Below are 20,831 nucleotides of genomic sequence, written 5' to 3' on the forward strand. Positions count from 1 at the left end.
TTAGGATCAAGACTTCATTTATTATGGGCCATTAGGCTCTGCCACTTCTTTCCAGCACCAACTCCATCTTGATGATCCATATGTTTGTTATCCTCAGGTTGATAACGACAGCCCAGGGAGTTCTGGGAAGAAAGAAGTACTTGGGAATGAATTCCAGCTGGTTCAGTTTTTGGCTGGCCACTCTCTAAGTCGCCTAGAACAAAATGAACTCACGGCTCTGGGCTTTTGTGCTCCTTTAACTCTTTAGTGAATATGGACTTTCACTGCCCTGATTTTTAAGTCAGTGCTCGCTCTGTGTCAGTTCAGAAGGAGCTGCTCCATCTCGTGTGTGTTACCATCCTGCTAAGCAAACAGCAGGTCTGAGAATAAGGAAGGCAAAAGCTGTAAGAGCATGTAAAAGTTTATTTGGCAGCAAGGCCCATGGCTTTGAAAAGCTTTACATGACAAGACTTGAGGCTTTTTATGTTTCTATCCAAACATGCCAAAAAGCACTTAGCATACCTCAGTTAAAATCCAAGCATGGAAAACAGCGAGATGTGCTGGAAATCAGGGAAAGTTTCTGAGGCATTTGTTAAGCTGAGGTATGTGGTGGTGAAGCAGTGATACAGTGCTGATGCCTTACTTAAAAGAAAGAATGCTTTTCATTTGCTTGCAAAAAAATTTGAGGTGTTGACTGTGCCTCTTGAAAAGTCATCCAGTACCTGCTGGAATTCCTCCTGGTAGCAGTTACTGAAGTTAGTACTGCCAGAAGAGGTGCTTGGTAAGTGTTATACTTTGCAATAGATTTTGAACAACTGCTTGTTACAAGATTTCCAGTTATTAAAGAAATGCAAAATTAGTCTGGGTTACACTGAAATAAGTTAGGCTCCCTACAGTGTTCTGAGGTTTTTTCTTTCTGTGTACCTAGTGGCCTGTAGGCCAAATTTTCCTGTGGAATTTCTGTATTGAAAATTCCTCATTCAGTGTTTCAATATGAATGACGAAATGTGGATTCTTGAACATTGTGACCACAGTGGTCATCAGTGTTTTTGTACTTTTATTTATGAACTTCTAAAAATAACTCTGGCAAAATTTGTTGGTTTGTATTTTCAATGTTTTTAAAATGGGGATTTTTTCCCTTTTCCTTCATTTTGCTGGAAGTTAATCTCAACATCAGCAGCTTCCTGGGTCACTGAAGTGATTCTCTTGCCAGCTTCCTGCTCTTGGTTCACAAGGAAGCTTCAGTTTTACACTGAGCTGAGCAGTCGAGAGCCAAAGCTGTGTATTGAGCACTAAGGCAACGTTCCATGTGGATTGTTTAACTCCAACTCTTTTACTGATACATTTAAGCCCCATGGGATGAACTAATAGTTTACATAGTTTACAACTTACACATAACTTCACGCCATTAATTTTTTGAATAACAATGTTCTTGCTTTTGAGCAATCTGCTTAGCACTTGATGAAAACCAGACATTAATTTTGTACTGTTTATTAAAATACCCCAATTGGAAACCTTTGTTCCTGCGAAGTTGATTTTATACCTTATTTAATTGCAGTAAGATATCAAAGAAGTCAAACACTGGTTTTGCTGGAGAAACAAATCTCTGTTTTAAATTGAGATTGAGAATGTGTTAAATTACATTTTTTTCTTCCTTTACAATAGTGCTTAACATTCAAATTACTTTGTTGAAATACTGACACTACCTATATGTGAAGGAATGTAAATAGCAGCCACTCTTTGGAGATACAAAACATATGTTTTATGTTTTAAACTGAGAAATCTGCTTCGTTTTAGCTTGGAAGTTGTAGACCTTTCGCTGTTTGACAAAAATTCAGTGTTTTTCTATTGAACTGTTGCTTGGCTATATCTACTCAAACTTTGCCAAGATTTTCTCTACCAAGGTTTCTTCTTTCACAGGTTTCACGTGTTCTGCAGCAGCAGGTCAGGCTCCTTTTCTGCTTTCTGCATAACAAGCAGCTCTTCTGAGGCAAGGCAATATTTATATATTGAGCTGGAGATCGTACTGCCTTAAAAAGTACAAAAGTTGTGTATTGTGTTCCTGACATTTCAAAAGCGTTTTGTTCTGTGGACAGGACCCCAAGGCTGGGTCTGGTTTAATTGGTGTGAGTTCTTGTGCATTCTGCTAATTGCAGTGCTCAGTTAAGCACCCGCAAATGTGTTGCTTCTGGTTTTGGTCTCTTCTTCTGCACTTTCTCCTCCTTTATAAAGCAGCAGAGAGCAGTTGTGCAGGTTTTCCTCATGGAATTAGGAAATGAATGGCTTGTAAAAACTCGAAGTCCATTAATTGGATGGTGTTTTGTTGGGGAAAAAATGCTGCTGTTAGTACAGAAACATACTTGTAACTTGAATCTCACAAACTGCTTATAAAATAGGCAGTTGTAATAGTGGTCTGGGTAGCCCCAGAGAGAATATCTGGGGAGAAGGAGAATCTAAATTTCTGTGTTTTATAGTGAACATAATATTTATTGGAAAAGCCTTTTATGTGCTGAATTAGTAAGCAAATGATCAGCTGCACAGGAGAGTCCTTCTAGGCTTCTTTTTGGTAATGAAAATAAGGCATTTAAGGCTTTATACCTTGAACTTATGAAAGTGAAGATCAGAGACACCTTAAATGAAACACACCTCCCTGAAATGCTGACTGAGCACAGGCACTGTTCTCCACTACAGGAGTGTCAGCTATTTCATACCTCATTTATGCCTCAGCTATATCGAAAGCATTCAGGGTTTATTTTCTATATTTGATTTTTAATTTACTTCACATTTTCCAGATAAACAAATTCATATATCTGAACATTAGGACAGGATTTCTAGAAAGGACCTTTTGTTACTGGGACTCTGGGATTAAGGCTGGGTCTGAACTCAATCCCCAGCTCTACCTGAGACCTGTTGTGAGCAATGCTGGGATGAGAACAGGGTCCTGTTAGGTGCTGACATTTTTAGGGATTTGGAAAAGATTCTTTGAAACCTCTATGATGTTAAAAGTACAAAATATTTTTGGTGATCTTAGTAAAATTCGGTTTGGAATCTGAGTTATGAGTGCATGTGGGTGGAGGAACATGTTTTTCATGCTTTAGGAATTTTTTTCCAGATGCTTTTGCGGTGCTTGGGTAACTATGAAAGCAAAGTATTGAGATTTCAGCATGGATTTATTCCTTAGTTTTAGTGCAATTTAAGAGAATTGAGCCACATAGTTTCCTGGTGTGTTTTTAGCTTTATTTTGGTGATGATGTTGCACAGCTCCACGTTATGTCTGATCCAAAGTGTGAGCACAAGAATGTGCAAGGTGTGCAGTTAAGTCTGTCTGTGTAGACACCACTTGCTTGGAAATATGAATTATTCAATGCAAGTGCATGTGGTTAGAGATGCAAAAGATTGGATGAGGGAAGAATTCCAGAGCTGTGTTGATCCCAGCAACTGTAACTTGCACAGTGAAGTGTGGAGTAAATGAAAAGTCCATTTAGAATTTCCAGCAGGAATTTTTTCATTGAAATAGTTTTGTTTAGCTCTCAGCTAAAAGGTTGTATTCGCCCTGAGAACAGCATATTATTCTGTGTGGTCCTAACAGCAATTTTGAGGTTTTTACAGATATTCCTGTATCTTACTAGTTATACAGAAGCTGATGCTGTAGTTGAAGCCTGAGTGTATCCTTTGTTTTCAGGGAATCAAGAGACTGTTTGAGGACACTTTAACAAAGCAAAAACTTGACTGAATTTGAGAAATCTCTCCTTACAAAATTACTGTCCCACTTGGCTGTGGTCCTGGCAGAATTATTGGTGGGGGTGGATGACTGAGTTTTAGAAACCATACAGTGGGTATAAATTACATTATGTTCTGTTAACACATTTCCTGGTAAAGCTGTGGAAATGATGGGGTGTTCTTGGGAATGGCTGTAAAATGGTGATAGTTATAACTGACTTAGCTCTTAAATTCCAGTTCTCACAGAAACTGGTTGTGCTTTGGACGTGTTTGGAGACAGTCAGCAAAGAGAAAGTGGAGGGGATATGAGGGAAGACAGAGCTTCAAGGGCATCCTGGTGACAGAGGAGATGTCATCAGCTAGGGTCTCACTCTTGCCCCAGCATCTCTGGCTGTATTTCCTACATCTGAGCAACCACTGCAGGGCCAAGAAAAAAATTAGCTGAAGGTGGTGATACAGCAGTCTATGAAAGGTTTACTCTAAAAAATAAACTTTAAAAGAAAAAGCACCCATGGAAGTACAATTTGAGTGGCACATGGGAGAGATAAATCCCATGGGGAACTTGTGCTTTCAGATGTGAGGGTGTATCTGTAAGACTCAAGCATTTGGGGATATTCGGGGTTTATGTCTGTCTAAGAAGTTGGGAACTGTATGTCAAGGCTCCTGGCCTGGATTAGAGGGAGTCATTGCAAAGTGGTAAGAAAACTGAGCAATAGCTGAGATTTAATGAAAGATTTAATCTGAGAGGTAACCTTTATCTCAGGTACTTGTTAGGGGTGAGCAGAGGGGGAAGAAGAGAGAGAAAAGTTAGTATGAGGAATAATTGATAAGCTCATTCCCACCTCTGATTTGTGTGCCTTTCTCATCTCTACATCAGCATGAATTCAATTCACTATTGATCTCCCTTTTTTATCCCTGCAAAGTTCTTCAGCTGATTCCATAACTCTTCAGTGTTTCTCAGTCAGTTAATTTTTAAACTTGCTTTACTGGTCTTGTGCTGCACACAGTCTCAGTTAAAAAGGAATTTAATGAGTCTTGTTCTTCCAATAGCCCTGTGCTGGGTTTTTCAATTATTTATATTGTTGAGGGCTAAGTCAGCCCTTGCTGGTTGTATGTGAAGACTTATTGTTGGAGAATTTTTCAGTTTGAGTAATTCCTAGGAACGGAGATGAAGCTCTTGTGTTTTGTCAACTAGGTTTTGTTTGCAGTAGAACTGCCTCTCATTCGTGACTGGTTTCTGCTTAGGTAGGATGGAATTTTGATTCCTGGCTAAGTAGATACTTTAATGACATGTTAATGGACTAATAAAAATGGCTTTTTCTGGGTGTGTGGTTTTTTGATGATCTCTTCAAAGTTGTCTACTGTTTGCAACTGGCTACACAAAGCCAAGTTCCAACCCACGAGAAGATCATGCCTTGAAAAGAGGCTTTGATTTTTACTGCAGCCTACACAAAAGGGCCACAAAAAGGCTTCATGTATCAACTCTAGTGATTCTGAGAATGGAGGGTTTTATAATGAAGCCTTGCTTTAATCTGGTAGTCAAGGTCTGGTTTAGCATGAGTTCAGGCAGAGCCTTCCAGTGTCAGGGCATGAATGCAGGGCCTGAATTCGGAGGGCTCTCGGGGGCTTTTGGTTGGTTTGTGTCTCAGATTGCAAATCTCATTGGCACCACAATGCTGAGATCGTTAGTGAAGGCCACTCAGGGTGCATGTCAGGATGAAATTAGTTCCATACAGCTAATTGGCTTATTTGGCAAATGTAAGGGAAGGCTGTGGGTTTGTTTATCTCTTTGTGCTTGCAGGCCCTGCAGCAGTTCGGGTTCGGTTACTGAGAAGTTAAAACCGTCTGGATTCATGCATTTCAGTCTGGAGCAGACGAAGAGAAAGACCAAAAGTATTCCTAAAGCAAACAAAAAAATGACTAGAATAGAAACCTTGGCCTTTGTGGTGACAATTTAAAGTGCAATTTGTGAGTAAAGTGGTGTATTTCAGTTCAGTGATGTGGCTAGCTGTAGAGAAACTGCACTTTTACACACTTCAGCCATCTTTCCTTTCCCATAAAACCAATTTTTTGTACCCCACCACATATAAATTATTGTCATCCTTAAAAAAGCCAGACATGTAAAACCTTCACGAGTTGTCTGGTAGTAGAAATAAAACCAGACCTTATCTGCAGTGAAGTCTCATTTAAGGTTATGTGCAGAGAACACAACAGTAAGCAGAGTCGTTCCTCAGGGCAGCTCAGAAGGGGTGGCTTGTGGTGTTGAGAGTATTTTCCAAAATCCACGGAACTGTTTGGACGAGACATGACTTCACATAAGAGATTCAGCAAAGATTTTAATTGAACTTTGGGGTGTTGGAGCAGCATGTGGTGAATAGCTGATGTTTGCTTTTTTTTTTCCTTTTGGGGGGAAGCTTTTTTCCACTTCATGCACATTATTTTTACCATGCAGCCTTCTCAAAACTTTTTCAGAATGGTGGGATTTCTGCTGTGGAAACCAGGCTGTGAGCTGGCACACACAGGGGACTGTCCTGCTGGGCCATCTCCAACACAGGCTACCAAGTTCACAAGTCAAAACCTATGCAGACTTTGAGGCATTAGCAGAGATATTTCTATTACTTGAATGCCTCAAATTTGACCTGCTTTGCAGCCTTCATTTTCCAGTTGCGTGCAGTAACTTCAGTTTCGTTTTATTTCAAGATCTTTATTACTTTATATTCCAAAGTCTCATTGTTCTTCTTTGCTTCTATCTTAGAACAAACCAACCAGCCTGTGGTACTTGTAATGATTGTGCTGGATATCTCTGTGATTAAAGATGGTCTGTACAAAGGAAATATTAAGTGAAGTCCTTTCTACGCCATCAGCCTGCTGGCCTGTGTTTATCTTCTGTCACAAAGTAAAACGAATGTATCCTGGAATCTGGCTGTCTGTTTGTACAAGCATAAATAATTAACCTGGAATATCCAAGGGAAGGCCAGAGATGGCTGAAAGGGTTTGTATGGTTCACTGTGACCTCCCCCCACTCACCATTCCTAAGGAAGATGTGGACATACTGCTGGTTTGTCTTGTCTCCAAAATTAACTTGGATACTAAATTGAAGGCCATGGTTAGCTCAGATCATATCTACATGTAAAGGTCCTTAATTTGAGCATGGAGGCTCCTACCTTTAACTTGCAAAGTGTGAGTGAATGCAGTCCCAGGTGCACATTTGCCTACTGTTTTGCATTGGTACAGGCTGGGCCTATGGAATATTTTCATCACTTACTTTATTTACTTTACTTTACCCCTCAGGAAACTGTGTCCTTTGTACACCGTGCAGCTGGAAACACTTGTAACATCTTAGCAGTGTGCAATGGGATGGGGTGTGTTGGGAGCTGGACTCTGTGATCCTTATGGGTCCCTTCCAAGCTGGGACATTCTGTGGTGTATGTGAATAAATCTGGTGCTGATGCAGGCTCAGACTGTGTTTACTTGGGAATGTTTGAAATGGTTCCTCTCCCAGCCTGTTTTTCTGTGCTTCCCTGCAATGCTGCCCTTGCTGCAGGATGGTGTCTCGGGGTGAATTAGCAGTTTTCTGATGCAATTCTCAGCTGGGTTGTTCAGACACTGGTGCCACTCTGTGCTCTCCTCACTGTACCAGTCCTGCTCCTGTGGCACCTCCTGAACCACAGCAGATGATTCATTTCTGTTTGGAGGCAGGGTGGACAACCAGGGCCTGGCAGAGGAACCTCTCAGCTCACTCAAGTTACATCCCCAGGGTGAATACTGACTTTGTCTAAGGCCCGTCCTTTCTTCACCTCCTGCCAAATATGCTTTCACACTAGCACTTCTCCCAGCTGGCTAATTTGGCCTTTGAAATTATCTCAATAATGTCAGGTACTTAAAAAAACATTCCCATCCCTTTATAAATATTATAATCTAGATGTAAAGACATTGTTTCGGTGTTGTTTGGGATCTGTTGTTTTAAAAAAAGAAGTTCTTCAGAGCTGTGCAACAATTGGGAGCGGAGCATAAACAAATCCTGTGTCAGGCTGAAACAAGTTGGTTGACTTTGAGGAGGCAGAATGTAAATACCCAAGTCAGGAGAATTAGTACCTTTTGTAATGTTGCAATAAATGCAGGGAGATCACTCCTGCTGACAAGCCCAGAACCTTTCTTGTTTAAAAGCAAGAAAAACTAAAAGAAAAAGCACTTTGGAAAATGGGCAAAGTGGGGATTTGGGCAAGGCCTGGGCAAAGAGCTTGGGGTCTGTCTCATTCTCCTAAACCCTCTCTGAACCAAGGATAAAATTAATAACTTTTTCAGCCTTTGTAGCTAAACCTACCCAAGTCCATGAATTTGGGGCTTGGAGTAGCAGCCATCAGGTCCTCTCCTGTTGGAGATGATGTGTTTAAGAAGGAAATGTGGCACAGTCCCAGCTTTGCACAGCAGGGAGGGGCTGTCTGCTCTGCTGCTGGCATGGATTCACATCCAAGCCTCCCGTTGCTGACCTTTGCCACCTGTTTTTTTACTGGAATTTAGAAATCTGTGGCTTTTAAGTGATACAGCTCTTGCAAATATTTTTTGCTCTAGTGGGTTTAACATGCAAATAGTGGAACAGAGCCAATGGTCCATCTCGGGCAGCCTGATTCTGGAGATTGCTCCATAAAGGTTTATTTCAGCTATTAGCTTTTGTGCCAATATTTTTCTTACAAGAAAGAGTAATAATTTTTGCAACTGAAAATTGAGGGTTTCACAGGCTGTGAGTGGAAAATTGGCAGCTGTGCTCATCTACTGTAGACTGAAAGGCTGGGGCAAAGGCAAAAGAGTTAGATGAAAAATATAATGCTTCAATAATAGCTTTAGAAATTTAAGCTGCTGTTTCGAAAGCACACCTGAAATATAGAATAAAGGTAATAATTATATGGACAGACCATATGCAGAAAGCTACAGATGTCATCCTTCTCTAACTCAATAAATTATTCTTAAAACTGGGGATGGCAACGTAGAGTTATTTGATTTTTAAAATCTCACAGGAACTTCAGAATTCCTTTTGGCTGGTATTAGCATGCTCAAGTTCTGATCTTACTTGTACTTAGTCTCTCTTTCTTGACTAGTTTTTCCTCTGAAACACTTGCAACAGGAAAAGGAAATTAAAGGTTGCTCTGTCATGCTTCCACAGAGCACAGGATGGTGATTCTCTAATCCTGTGTTGTTTCAAATTGAATTGCCATAGTCCTGCACACTTCTCTGTTTGATCAGTTGTTCAAAAAAAATACAAGAAAAGCTTTCTCTGATTATACTGTTTGCCAGTGTAAGAAATAAGTAATTTTTAATCCGTTCTAAAAATACTTTCCTGGTGTGGCTGTTTTAATTATTACTAAAAGGGAGGACTTGTGTATTTTTTTCCACGAGCTTCTGGGTTAAATAGTGAATTTCTTTGATCCGTTTGCTTGACACCTGAGGTGAGGCAGATTTTTCTCTGCTGCCTGTGTTACTTAGGGAATATTTCTCTGGAGCTGAGAGGTGTAATTCTAGTAGAAATGTATAAAAATAAATAAATAAAGTATTTGTTCCTTTGCACCTCCCCTTTCCCCAGTATAGAATTACAGTGAGACTGAGGGTAAGTTAGGAAGAAGATGGAGATGAGAAGGGGAAATGGTCCATACCTGGGGAATTGGCCATTGATTCTCTTCTGAGCCTTCATTCTCATGCTGAAAGATTTCTTTTTTTCCCACTGGGGAAGGAGACTCCCTCAACAGTAATTAGGTCTTTTATAGTTGCCTTCCTTTCTTGGATCTTAGTTTGAGATAAGTTAGAGTTCCTTTATTTTCCTTTTTGGCTCTGGAGTTGTTTTTCCTGGCCTGTTGGAAGAGTTTAATGGATACTAAACAACTTGGATTGCTGAGATCCTACTGAGCAGCCCTTATGGAAAAGCAAAATTAGACTTGTAGCTGGTAATACACTTGGTAGAAATGGAGATTGATGTGAGTTTCCTGATCTAATTTTTTCTTAAACTGCTGTGCTGGTGAGTAGAATTGGAGAGAGGGAAACGATGTCTCATTTGTGGCCCTTTCAAAGGAAAACATCTTGATGCAAATCTTTTTTTCGGTATATTTATTTTTCTCCTGAGTGAGAATACTTATCCCCAAATCTTTGTATATTTACAGATTGCTTCTGCTGTTGCAGAATTCCTGCCATGCTTTGTTTCACCATGTAGCCACACTTTGTGTGCAAGGAGCAGGAGGTTGCACTGCATTTGATGGGACTTAGTGAAGAGCTCTCTTCCAGGAATCCCAGAACTGCTCTTTGTTCAGAAAAAAACAATTTTAGCCCTGTTCTAAAATGGATGGATTCTGAAACAGCAAAAAAATCTGATTTAGCACTTGTGTAAACATGAAGTAAAGAAAATTAGTTTTTAATGCAAAGGGATGTTCATTAAATCTTTTATGTGTTGTAACAAAAATTAAAACAGCAAATATAAAGCCAAATTTATATGTAAATATTCCAATTCCAGATAAAGAAAACAATGCTCACATTTAATATTTAGGTGTTTTTTTATGAATTATGATTAGGTCTTATTTTAGCTGATATGATTACCAGAATGCTTCTTTTTTACAGTTTTAAGATTTCTTTATCTGCTTTTTTGTTTTGCAGTATTATGTGCCAAGAATCTCGCAAAGAAAGATTTCTTCAGTAAGTATGTCCTAATTGTGTAACTTTCTGCTCTGGATTAATCAGATTTATTTGGAGATGGTGCATTACTGTGGAGGCTCATCCCCGTGTGTCGTTTGCACTGCATTACTGCAGGAGCACACGTTACTCTGGGTTGTGGATTGTGTGGGCTTCAGGGTTGGAAACACTGAGGGCTCACAAATTCCAGCTGAAAATCTGACTGATGGTGCCCACAGCTCTGTGCTGAGCATCCACCCCAAACACAGGATTTACTAAAATACCTTTAGGATAATGACAACTGTCCTTTCTTGAAGGGAGAGCTTCTAATGGCATTGTCTTGGAAACAGCAAAACAAAAGACTGTTTCAACAGCACCTTTTCCTTTCCACAGGACTTCCTGACCCATTTGCTAAAATAGTTGTGGATGGGTCAGGTCAGTGCCATTCCACTGACACTGTGAAGAACACGTTGGACCCCAAATGGAACCAGCATTACGATCTGTGAGTGGTTGTAAGGTCATAAGCAAACAGTATTCCAGAGATTTGTCTGCTAAACAAATAGTGCAGGGTTGGCCCTGCAACTTCATTTTGTGTTAGCAATGAGAGTCACATTTCATAGAATCTCAGAACAATTTGGTTGGAAGGGACCTTAAAGATCATCCAGTTCTAAACCCGTGCCATGGTCAGGGACACCTTCCACTAGGATCAGGTTGCTCTCAACCTGGCCTTGGACTCTTCCAGGGGTCCAGGGGCAGCCACAGCTTCTCTGGACAGCCTGTGCCAGGGCCTCACCACCCTCACAGGGAAGAATTTCTTCCCGATATCCCACCTAACCTTGCCCTTTCAGGTTTGTTTTTTTTTTCAAGAAGAAAATCCTTGTTAATAAAGGAGTGGTACTTTGCTTTTAGGTGTTTGAATTTGGAGATATTTCTGTGGCAGGTACACAGCACAAGTGTTTAGTGAGCCCTCCTGGAGCAGTGCCATCCAGCTTTTACAGAAAATTGTCCTTGTTGGAATGATTTATTTTCCTCAAATTGTTAGAGCCATAAATTTTGAAGTTTTGTACGTTAATCGACTTGTTGTTTAGCTTTTAATGAGGCTGGCTGTAGTTAAATTCATGCTGCAGCAATATCAATTTCCCATGCTGTGTGAAATCACTGTGCAGTAATTCATTAATAACAGCATTTTGGGCATAAGCACTTGTGTATTTATAATAAAGAGGCATGACCAATGTACTAAAATGTGTCAGAATTTGTACCAATTACAGCATCAGTTCTGTGGAGTAAAAAGAGGTTATTATTTCTAAAATTACTCTTTTAATATGTATCTTTCTAGATACGTTGGGAAAACAGATTCCATAACCATCAGTGTATGGAACCATAAAAAAATCCATAAGAAACAGGGAGCTGGCTTCCTGGGGTGTGTCCGACTCCTCTCCAATGCCATCAGCAGGCTAAAAGATACTGGATGTAAGAACAATTCCTCCCTGGTCTGACCAAGAGCCCTCCATACCTTGTACCTGAGTAGTGGATAATGTTCCCACCCAGCTCTTCCCAGGGTTAATTTTTTTCCAATTCTCCTTTGCAGACCAGCGTTTGGATCTATGCAAACTCAACCCCACAGACACCGATGCTGTCCGAGGCCAAATAGTGGGTAAGAATGATCCCTGCTCAATTCCATCTGCTGGGTAAATATCCATAGAGAAAAACTCCTCTAGTCACTGCTTCTCTGCCTGTTCTGGGCTGTTTCTTCTTATTTTACAGGGATTAAATTACATAACCTGAAAATTTTAATTATACTCCTATGCAGGAGTTTGTTTCCTCTCAGTTGATGATGGGAAACAACATTAAAAACAGGGAATGCATCTGGCAAGGCTTCTGCTGCATCTCTGGAAGGGTGAATGTCACTGTGAAATGATGCATTTGGGCAAGGTGACAGGCAGAGGGAATCTTAGGTGTTAAAAAAGGATCTGGAAGAGTTAAAAGACATTTTACAAGTTGCTGGTTTGATACCTTTGACTCATGCAAGCCATTTCCAAATTTCAACAAGGCCATGCTCATTTTACAGCAAATTTACCCCACGTTTTACTGCCCCCACCCAACCCCAGCTTTTCAGTGATATATAAATATATTTGGCAAACTCCAAATTCTCACCCTAAGATGACATCTAGTGGTGAACAGTTTATTTCCAGCTTCCCTTTCTGTATCCTCATGAAACCCAGATGTAGAACTTGACATGCTTGACATTTACAGAAATAAACTCAAGTTTTGAGGGGATGACCCTCTGGTTTCTCTTCTGCTTTTTAAAAAATTAGTTATACTTTAAGAGAATAGAAGGAATTTTGGTAGGTAATGTGTTCTTGTGCGTAGGATAGAGCTTTCCCCTTAGTATTTTACCCTGTATAAATGTGGATTTTTTTGCTTTTTGCTGTTTTTAAGAATGCAATTTTTCTTTTATTGACCTGAATTTGTGGGGTTTTTTTCAGTCAGTTTACAGACACGGGACAGAATAGGCACAGGAGGTTCTGTAGTAGACTGCAGAGGACTTTTGGAGAATGAAGGGTAAGGATTGTTTTCTTCACACTTAATTAGAAAAATGTTTTTTGTGTGGAAAGACTGTAACTAACATTAGAAACTTAAGTATCAGTGTGACTACTATATTTTCTGGGAATGTGTATGAGGCAGTAAGGTTATTAGGCTAAATTTGGTAAGACTTGATTATTTTGTTGTTGTTGTTACCAATGCTGAGAAATTTGAGTATAAAAACCTTCAGAAAAACGGCACCTCTTGGGTTAAAAGTTGCAATACTCAAAGCTGTGGGGTGAGAGAAAAAGTCATTTCTGCATTCACTTCTCTTGTGATGGAAACTCTTGAAGTTTCCCCATTTTCAGAACGGTTTATGAAGATTCCGGCCCGGGGAGGCCCCTGAGCTGCTTCATGGAGGAGCCGGCGCCGTACACGGACACGACGGGAGCGGCGGGAGGAGGCGGCTGCCGCTTCCTGGAGTCTCCCAGCCACGAGCAGAGGCTGCAGGCCCAGCGCCTCCGCACCCCCGAGCTCAGAGCTCATGTCCAGACACCTCAGAACAGGCCCCACGGCCACCAGTCACCTGAGCTACCCGAGGGCTATGGTGAGTGTCCCACAGCTGCCAAACTGAAAGGGTTCACAAAGAATTTCTCCCCTTTTTTTAATCCGTGGAGGTGGGGTTTTTTTGTTTGGTTTTTTTTTTTTTTTTTTTTTGCCTGTTGGAACAAGCAGCGTCCACGTGCATCTCGTTCTGCCTTCTGGAAAAGGAACTTAAGTGCAGATGGGAGTTTGAGATTGGCTAATTAGCAGTTGGCTACGCCAGGATACACTGAGGGGTTGATGGTAAATTAAACATGAGGTTGTGGTATGATGCTGTTACAGAAAATTCTCTGCTAATCTTGGCTGTGTATCTAGGGAGAACGAATGTAAAGAGCTCTTTAAACTAGAGCAGTAATGCTATTTTTTCCTTCCCCCTTGGCATGTTGTGTAGGTTTGAGCCCACATTTGAGAAAAGATCAGGAAAATATATAAAAGCAACAAAGAAACCAATAGTACAGAAGATTAGGGAGGATGAGATTAAGGAGAATTTAAGCCTCAGGAAAGAGCACACCAAATCTAGGAGTAAAGAAATCTAGTTTGGGGGTTTGGATTGTCTCAAAATCTAACAATAAAAATACAGACTAAAACATGCTGGTGCATGGATCTGTGAGTTTCCAATGAATGTTGAAATGTGTAGTCGGAGTAAATTTGTCAAGGACAAAACAGTCTGTGTTGCAAGAGATCAGTGTGATGACTCCAGTACTTTTTCCTAGGAGGAAAATATTCTAACTATTTATCTGGATTTTTTTTTAAGATTTGTAATTTAGAATAATCTTCCCTCCTTTTTAACAGAGCAAAGAACAACGGTACAGGGACAGGTTTATTTTTTGCACACACAGACTGGAGTGAGCACGTGGCACGACCCAAGGATACCAAGGTATGTATTTATAATTAAAAGTCAGGGGGGTTTGATGTGTATTTGTGTGGCAGGATGCTGGATTTATAAGAACAAAGATCTGTGAAATGGCCTGTATGAATTTAAAGGGAGAGCTCCCAGTAGAGGAGTAGTTTGGGATGTTTCTAGTTACCTTTTCATCAAATATTAAGGATTACTCTTTTTGAAAGAAAGCATTATTTACTTGTGAATCATGTCAAACAAAAAGCAAAAAAAAAAAAATATGTAGCCCTTCAGGAATTCCTGTGTGACAAATTATTCCTAAAATGTTGATGTGGCTGTTTTTGGTGAAGATAGAAATTTCTGAATCTTACTTACATTTTTTTTGGTATGAAAACAGTTCGGACTGCAAATTGAAGAAAAAATGGGCTTTTTTCTTAAAATAATTGTTTTTTGAGTATTCAACTTGAACCTTTTGATTTATTAGTACTCACTTGTGTATAACTGAAGGAGAGATTACTTGTTATCTTTAACCTTGAAATTATTTGAGTTTTTTTATGCTTTAGGCCAGTGATTTGCAGCTAGAAAATTTGAATCCTTCACATGATTAATTTAGTAAAGCCTCTTTAAACGTTAACCTGCAGTTAATCCAGGTCTTTGTGAGTAAGGTCTGGTGCTCTTCCTGAGTAGCTCTGAATCTGGGCTGTTTCATGGGCCACCTGCACACCAGATTCAAGAGTGAAGTTTGTAACTCTCAGCTGCTGCACTGCCTGGATAATACAAGAATGTGCTACAGGATATTAGAAAAAGGATATAAAGTATTGCAGGCAAAAGTGGTGATAAAAGCTCAGTGTATGGAAGGAAATGAAAAATAAAGCTGAGAGAGAGAAAAAATAGCTGATTTTAGATTAGCTGGTATTGTTGGAAGAAGAAATGACAGTGATTGTTCATTTGTGTCAGTCATGTCAGGCTTGTGTGCCCAAAGCCTTTTGTCTTCTTCAAGTGATGCTGGTCACCCTAATGAAAGGTGCTGCTGCTCCTCTCCCCAAATCCTTGAGCCAGGATTTCAGGAGCAGCCACGGAAATGGACACTGCAGTGTCTTGTGAGTCACAGGTCACACCTATTTTAGTTAAAGGTGACTTTTGTGCTACCAGCTTGTGTTGCAAAAACCTAACCTTGGCATGAGGCAGAGATGTAGGTTAAAACTTGCTGTAATCAAATCTGTGCAGGACTTTCAGATGCACAGCTGATCACAGCAAATGGTCCCAACCATAATCTCCTTTAAGGAGCCTAGCAAGGGCTTGTCTGTCTGCCTGTGTGTCTCCTTGGCTTATACTCACTGTGACACTAAGGCACCTTCAGCATTTCCACCTTTCTAAAGCCTCTCAATTAACTCATTTATGCAAATGTTGCATGGTTAGATTTAGGTGAGGAATTGCATAGAGTGGTGTCTTCAACCCTGAATCCATGCCAGCTGTCTAAAGAATACTTTACTTAACAATAGATTTCTGCCTAAAAATAGTCTTTAGGTTTCCTTCCTTCCTTTTCTTGCCACTCTTGGTGCTTTCCTCAGTTAGGTGGCTGGAGCCTTAGGTATTTTCAATCTTTTTAGGTGTAAATACATTTTATGTATTGAATTCAGACACTGCCTGGAAATGAGTGACTGCCTTTAGCAGCGCTTAAAGTAATACCTGAAATTTATCCAGGATGAAAGGGGTGAGTGAATGTGTTGCTAAAGCCTTACTCTCAGTGTTTTTTCAGTCAAATAGCCAGGATTCTAACCTTAACCTAATTAAAGAGATGATTTTAATTTTTTGAAGTGATCTCAATATTTGGTTGCTTAACTGCAGATATGCATTAACATCTTGTTTGTTTTTTCACTTTAGAGACCTTAACAGTGTGAATTGTGATGAACTGGGACCTTTGCCTCCAGGCTGGGAAGTCAGAAGTACAGTTTCAGGAAGAATATATTTTGTAGATCATAACAACAGAACCACACAATTCACAGATCCACGACTACATCACATCATGAAGTAAGAGCTTTGCCTGATAAATAATTCCTGTCAGGTCTGGGAGTCCTGAGGGGCTGAAACCCCGAATGATAACTGGGGAACAGATGCATCCAGTGCTGTTGTCAGGGTCCAAGCATTGGTTCTCAGTGCTGGTTTTATCTAAGTTTTTTGCTGAGATTCTTCAGAGGGGTTTTTACTCTGCTCTGCACAGTTCTGGAATTGCTGGGTTGTGGGTGGAAAGTCTGCCAGGGGTTTCCCAGCAGCCAGCTCATACCTGTCTGGATGAGCAGTTCTAGCTCTGTGCTGGCTCTTCTGGATCTGGACTAACTTCATGCTCCCTTGAGCTCCAGACAAAGGGAACAGAAAGGCAGCTGGAGTCTGCTCAGTGGGTGCTGTGCACGGCCAGTTTGGGTTTAGCAGGATTTAATAAGCTCAGTCTCTGCATCATGGAAAGGCAGCTGAACTGTTGAGGAACTGACCCTGGCAGCAGCCTGCCAGTGCTGCTTGTGCCCAAGACCAGACTTTTTCCTGAGCTTGAAGCCAGCCAGGCTGGCTCTGTATCTAAAACATAATTACTCTACAGCCCAAATAAAGCACTGATGGATAAGGATAGTTGAGTGTATGAAGCTGCAACTATTTGGAACAAGTGTATCTTTCTCTCTTAACAGCCATAGATGCAATATTTTTACTGTGTCAGGAATCCCCAGCCTCATTTGACATGGAGCTGGAATAAAATCAGTTGCAGTTGTTAGTTCCCTTTATAAAGCTGGTTTTGGTTCCGTTAGAGATCTCCTTCCATGGTGCACTCTGGAAAGTTCTCTCTGTGTGGGAGAAGATCAGTGATCATGCTCCAGAGCCTTCCACATATAAAACCAGTTCAAAATGCTGAAACTCTTGAAGTTTCTGTGTTTCTTACATCCCTGAATTTAATGTAATGATGGTACAGAAGTGTCCATACACATTTCACTCCGTGTTCCTCTTAGAGAAGCTTAATCATTTCTTCCATCATTGTTTTTCACGTGTTCCTTATTGTTATGTGTCCAGAGTAAATATTGTCCTTTTTTTCTCCAAGCCATCAATGCCAGCTAAAAGAGCCCAGCCAGCAGCCTCTACCAGCTCCAAACGAGGGATCATTGGAAGAGGGTGAGGAGTTGCCTGCACAGAGATATGAAAGAGACTTGGTACAAAAGTTGAAAGTTCTTAGACATGAGCTCTCTCTTCAGCAACCTCAGGCTGGTCACTGTCGCATTGAAGTATCCAGAGAGGAAATATTTGAGGTATTGATTGATAGTTTTTTACTGCTAACAACAGCTTTTGTCCCTGAAGAGTTAAGTTAAACTGATCAGTGATTATAACAACTTCACAGGCACCCACCACATTACGGAGTTGCCATTGCAATTTGCTTCAGAATAGCACTCCAATAGAGTCATGTTTTCTGTAGTTCAGTAACAATCTGTGTATTACAGAAATGCAGAAATCTTAATTACAGTATTAGAGAAATCTTAATAGACTTAATTATAGGAAGGAAATAAAATAGCTAATTGTGCAAATGCACGTACAGGAATCCTATCGTCAGATAATGAAGATGAGGCCAAAGGACCTGAAAAAGAGGCTTATGGTGAAATTCCGAGGAGAGGAAGGCCTGGACTATGGAGGAGTAGCAAGGTGAGATTTTGGGGGTTTTCTGACACTCTTTATATTACAGTTGCCCTTTAAGTGCCCCATGGTTGATATCATCCCCTTTCAAGTTACCTGTTAATGGTATGTGTTAATTATTTCTGGTCTAGTTTATAGACAGTGGCTGTAACTTCACTCTTTATATGGTAGGTTGGAAAGTGGAAGCTTGTGATTTAACAGTCATCCCACTGCAAGTTATGAAAGTGTGATCAACTCAAATTGTGAGGTCTCTCAGGGAGTGTATAGACCCTGAAGTCAGATCCAGATCACAGGAATGGTTTTGTTAAACACACCTCTCTGATTTCCCACAAATGGATTGCAGGAGGGTAGGGATTCCTTTTTTTTATGTCTCAGCTGCATTCAGGAGAGTTCTCTGATCCGTTGGAGCAGGAGTGGAGATGAACTAATCCTAAACAAAAGCGAAAATTTTAGCGAGGACTTGCCTACCTCTTAAAAATGACAATAATTCCCTGTGGGTGGCATCAGATCTGAAATTCAGGAGCTGATTGTATCATCACTGAAAAAATACTCACCTTTGTGGTGGCTCAGAGTTGTGTAAATTCAGGGAGAAATTTCTCAAATCCACAAAAGCTGCCCACTTATGTGTTTTTCAGTGATCAATCCCTGGACAAAGGAAAGAACCTGAAACATTCTGAGCTGCCTTACCCGTGGCAACCTTGGGTGTCTCCACTGTCACATCCTGTTGCCCTGATGCCTTTCATAATTGCCCATTAGTTGCAACTGACTCTTCCAGATCAGTACAGCTCCACTTCCAAGCATTACAATTGATAGTTCTGTCTGAATATTTTGGACCTGGGAAGGGTGTCCAGATTTAACAACAAAGGGATATTTGTCATGGTAACCTGGGAGGTCAGAAATAGCTTTAGTTCTGCTCTTGTCCTTGTGTGTTACACAAGGTGAGAGAATTTACCCAGCCCCTCCTTTTAATGCACTTGTTCTCTGTCCCTTCTGGCCTCTGCTGAAAGCAGTCACCAGGCTGGCAGAATTACAGCTTTTCTGAAGATCCCCAGTGATTCTAATTGTTCATTCTAATCAACAGATTTTTTTTTTAATATTTCTGAATACTGTACAGGCTGAGAAGCAGACCTCATAGGCTCCAAATAGCTGAACTCTGTACAAAGGCAGGATTTTTTTGGAAGTGTGACTTGTTCAGACTCAATTAGTTGATGGCATTGTCTAACAGCTTGCTGTAGCTTCTCTAATTGATGTTAATCCCTTCAGTGCTTCTAAACTAAACCAAGTCTGCCCTGAGTAGAGTAGGACATTGTGGGCTGTTAATCACACCCTTTTGGTCTACAAATGGAGGGCAGCACAAGATCTGATTTTGAAATAAGCATTCCATAACTGATCAATCAGAATAATTGTGTTGTCTAAAACTTAAGTGCAAGTTGCACTCTTCTAAATTTGTTTGGGGTTTTTTTTGCAGAGAGTGGTTGTATTTACTGTGCCATGAAATGTTGAATCCCTACTATGGACTTTTCCAGTACTCCACAGATAATATTTATATGCTGCAAATCAATCCAGACTCTTCTATCAATCCTGTAAGTACTAATTTCTCAGCAATATTCATACTTTAAGAGATGTCTTCTACAGTTTCTTACAGCTGTTCTTCCACAAAGGAGTCTAAACTGCAGAATTAGAATAAAGTGTTAAAGTCTTAAATTTATACAGTAAGAAGCAGAGGGGTTTTGTTCAGAAATTAAAAACGTGATAGCTTTTGATAAATATCTGGTTTCTTTGAGACTCCTCAGTACTGATTGGTTTGCACAGTGATTCTGAGAAGACAAGACAGATGAAATTCATCTTCACTGTGAGCAGGGGTGGTTGTACACACAGCATTACATTCCCAGCAGTGCCACCCCGTGACTTTTAGGGATGGATCCCTTGCTTGCCCTTTCTCACTACGCTCCTGTGCTTGCTTTTTCTCTTACTGGAGGATTTGTATTGATGCAGCAGTTCTGTATTAGTAGAGGGAATTCTTCCTGACATGACATTTCCTGACATTTGCACTGGAAGATGAGGGAGGTGGATTGGAAGAATGTCATAGGATTTACACCTCAGCTTTCAAGTTAGTTTAAAAGGAACGTGAAAGAAATGAAGGAAACAAGCACACTGCTTCCTCAAAAGTAGATACATTGGGATGGTTAAATGAAGAACAAGCTATTTTCTTTGGAGTCCTCATCTTCTTGGATTCTGGATGTTTCACAGGGATTTTCTTTTTCCAAGTTTTTCCCTTTGAGAGGTCTAGAGACTGGAATCCAAATTATTAATCAGGTGATGCACAGAGATTTGTTCAAGTGTTTTAATCATTAAATGCTTTGGTTTTGGTTATGTTGTGAGGAAAAGTGGTGGCTGCTCTTGCCCCGAGGGCTGCAGGTAACTCACACTGAATGAAGCACCGAGGGTGCCACAAGATGTCAGTGTGTTCCCAAGGCTGATTCTCCTCTCTCCCTGCAGGACCATTTGTCTTATTTCCATTTTGTTGGTCGGATCATGGGTTTGGCTGTGTTCCATGGACACTATATCAACGGGGGGTTCACAGTCCCCTTTTACAAACAGCTGCTGGGGAAGCCCATCCAGCTCTCGGATCTGGAATCTGTTGACCCAGAATTACACAAAAGTTTAGTCTGGATCTTGTAAGTACTGAATTTAGCAATCATCTCACTGTAGAGAAAATGGGGTAGAGTTTGTTGGCAATAGTGAGATGCTTTAGACAAAGGGTTTGCAAAAATCTTTTTATGATGGCAGTCTGTACAAAGTTACTAAACTATTCTTAATATATCAAAGGTATTTGAGGAAAAGTTCTCAT

General features: G+C 40.5%; 1 protein-coding gene across 4 annotated transcripts in view; it reads left to right on the plus strand.

Annotated features, from left to right (window-relative positions):
• Positions 1 to 20,831, plus strand: part of SMURF1 (SMAD specific E3 ubiquitin protein ligase 1) — a 47,533-nt gene that overhangs the window by 15,538 nt on the left and 11,164 nt on the right. For 2 of the 4 annotated variants that reach the window (XM_014870696.2, XM_088174287.1), the window contains exons 2-13: positions 10,336 to 10,374; positions 10,744 to 10,852; positions 11,687 to 11,820; positions 11,939 to 12,004; positions 12,837 to 12,912; positions 13,227 to 13,480; positions 14,269 to 14,353; positions 16,199 to 16,345; positions 17,397 to 17,601; positions 17,886 to 17,989; positions 19,449 to 19,563; positions 20,480 to 20,658. In XM_014870696.2, coding sequence (XP_014726182.1) covers positions 10,336 to 10,374; positions 10,744 to 10,852; positions 11,687 to 11,820; positions 11,939 to 12,004; positions 12,837 to 12,912; positions 13,227 to 13,480; positions 14,269 to 14,353; positions 16,199 to 16,345; positions 17,397 to 17,601; positions 17,886 to 17,989; positions 19,449 to 19,563; positions 20,480 to 20,658 — 1,513 coding nt within the window. The remainder of the gene's footprint in view (positions 1 to 10,335; positions 10,375 to 10,743; positions 10,853 to 11,686; positions 11,821 to 11,938; positions 12,005 to 12,836; positions 12,913 to 13,226; positions 13,481 to 14,268; positions 14,354 to 16,198; positions 16,346 to 17,396; positions 17,602 to 17,885; positions 17,990 to 19,448; positions 19,564 to 20,479; positions 20,659 to 20,831) is intronic. The other 2 variants (XM_014870706.2, XM_014870713.2) reach the window with 1 other exon arrangement.

Source organism: Sturnus vulgaris, chromosome 16, assembly GCF_052056855.1.
Source record: "Sturnus vulgaris isolate bStuVul1 chromosome 16, bStuVul1.hap1, whole genome shotgun sequence".
Lineage (NCBI taxonomy): Eukaryota > Metazoa > Chordata > Aves > Passeriformes > Sturnidae > Sturnus > Sturnus vulgaris.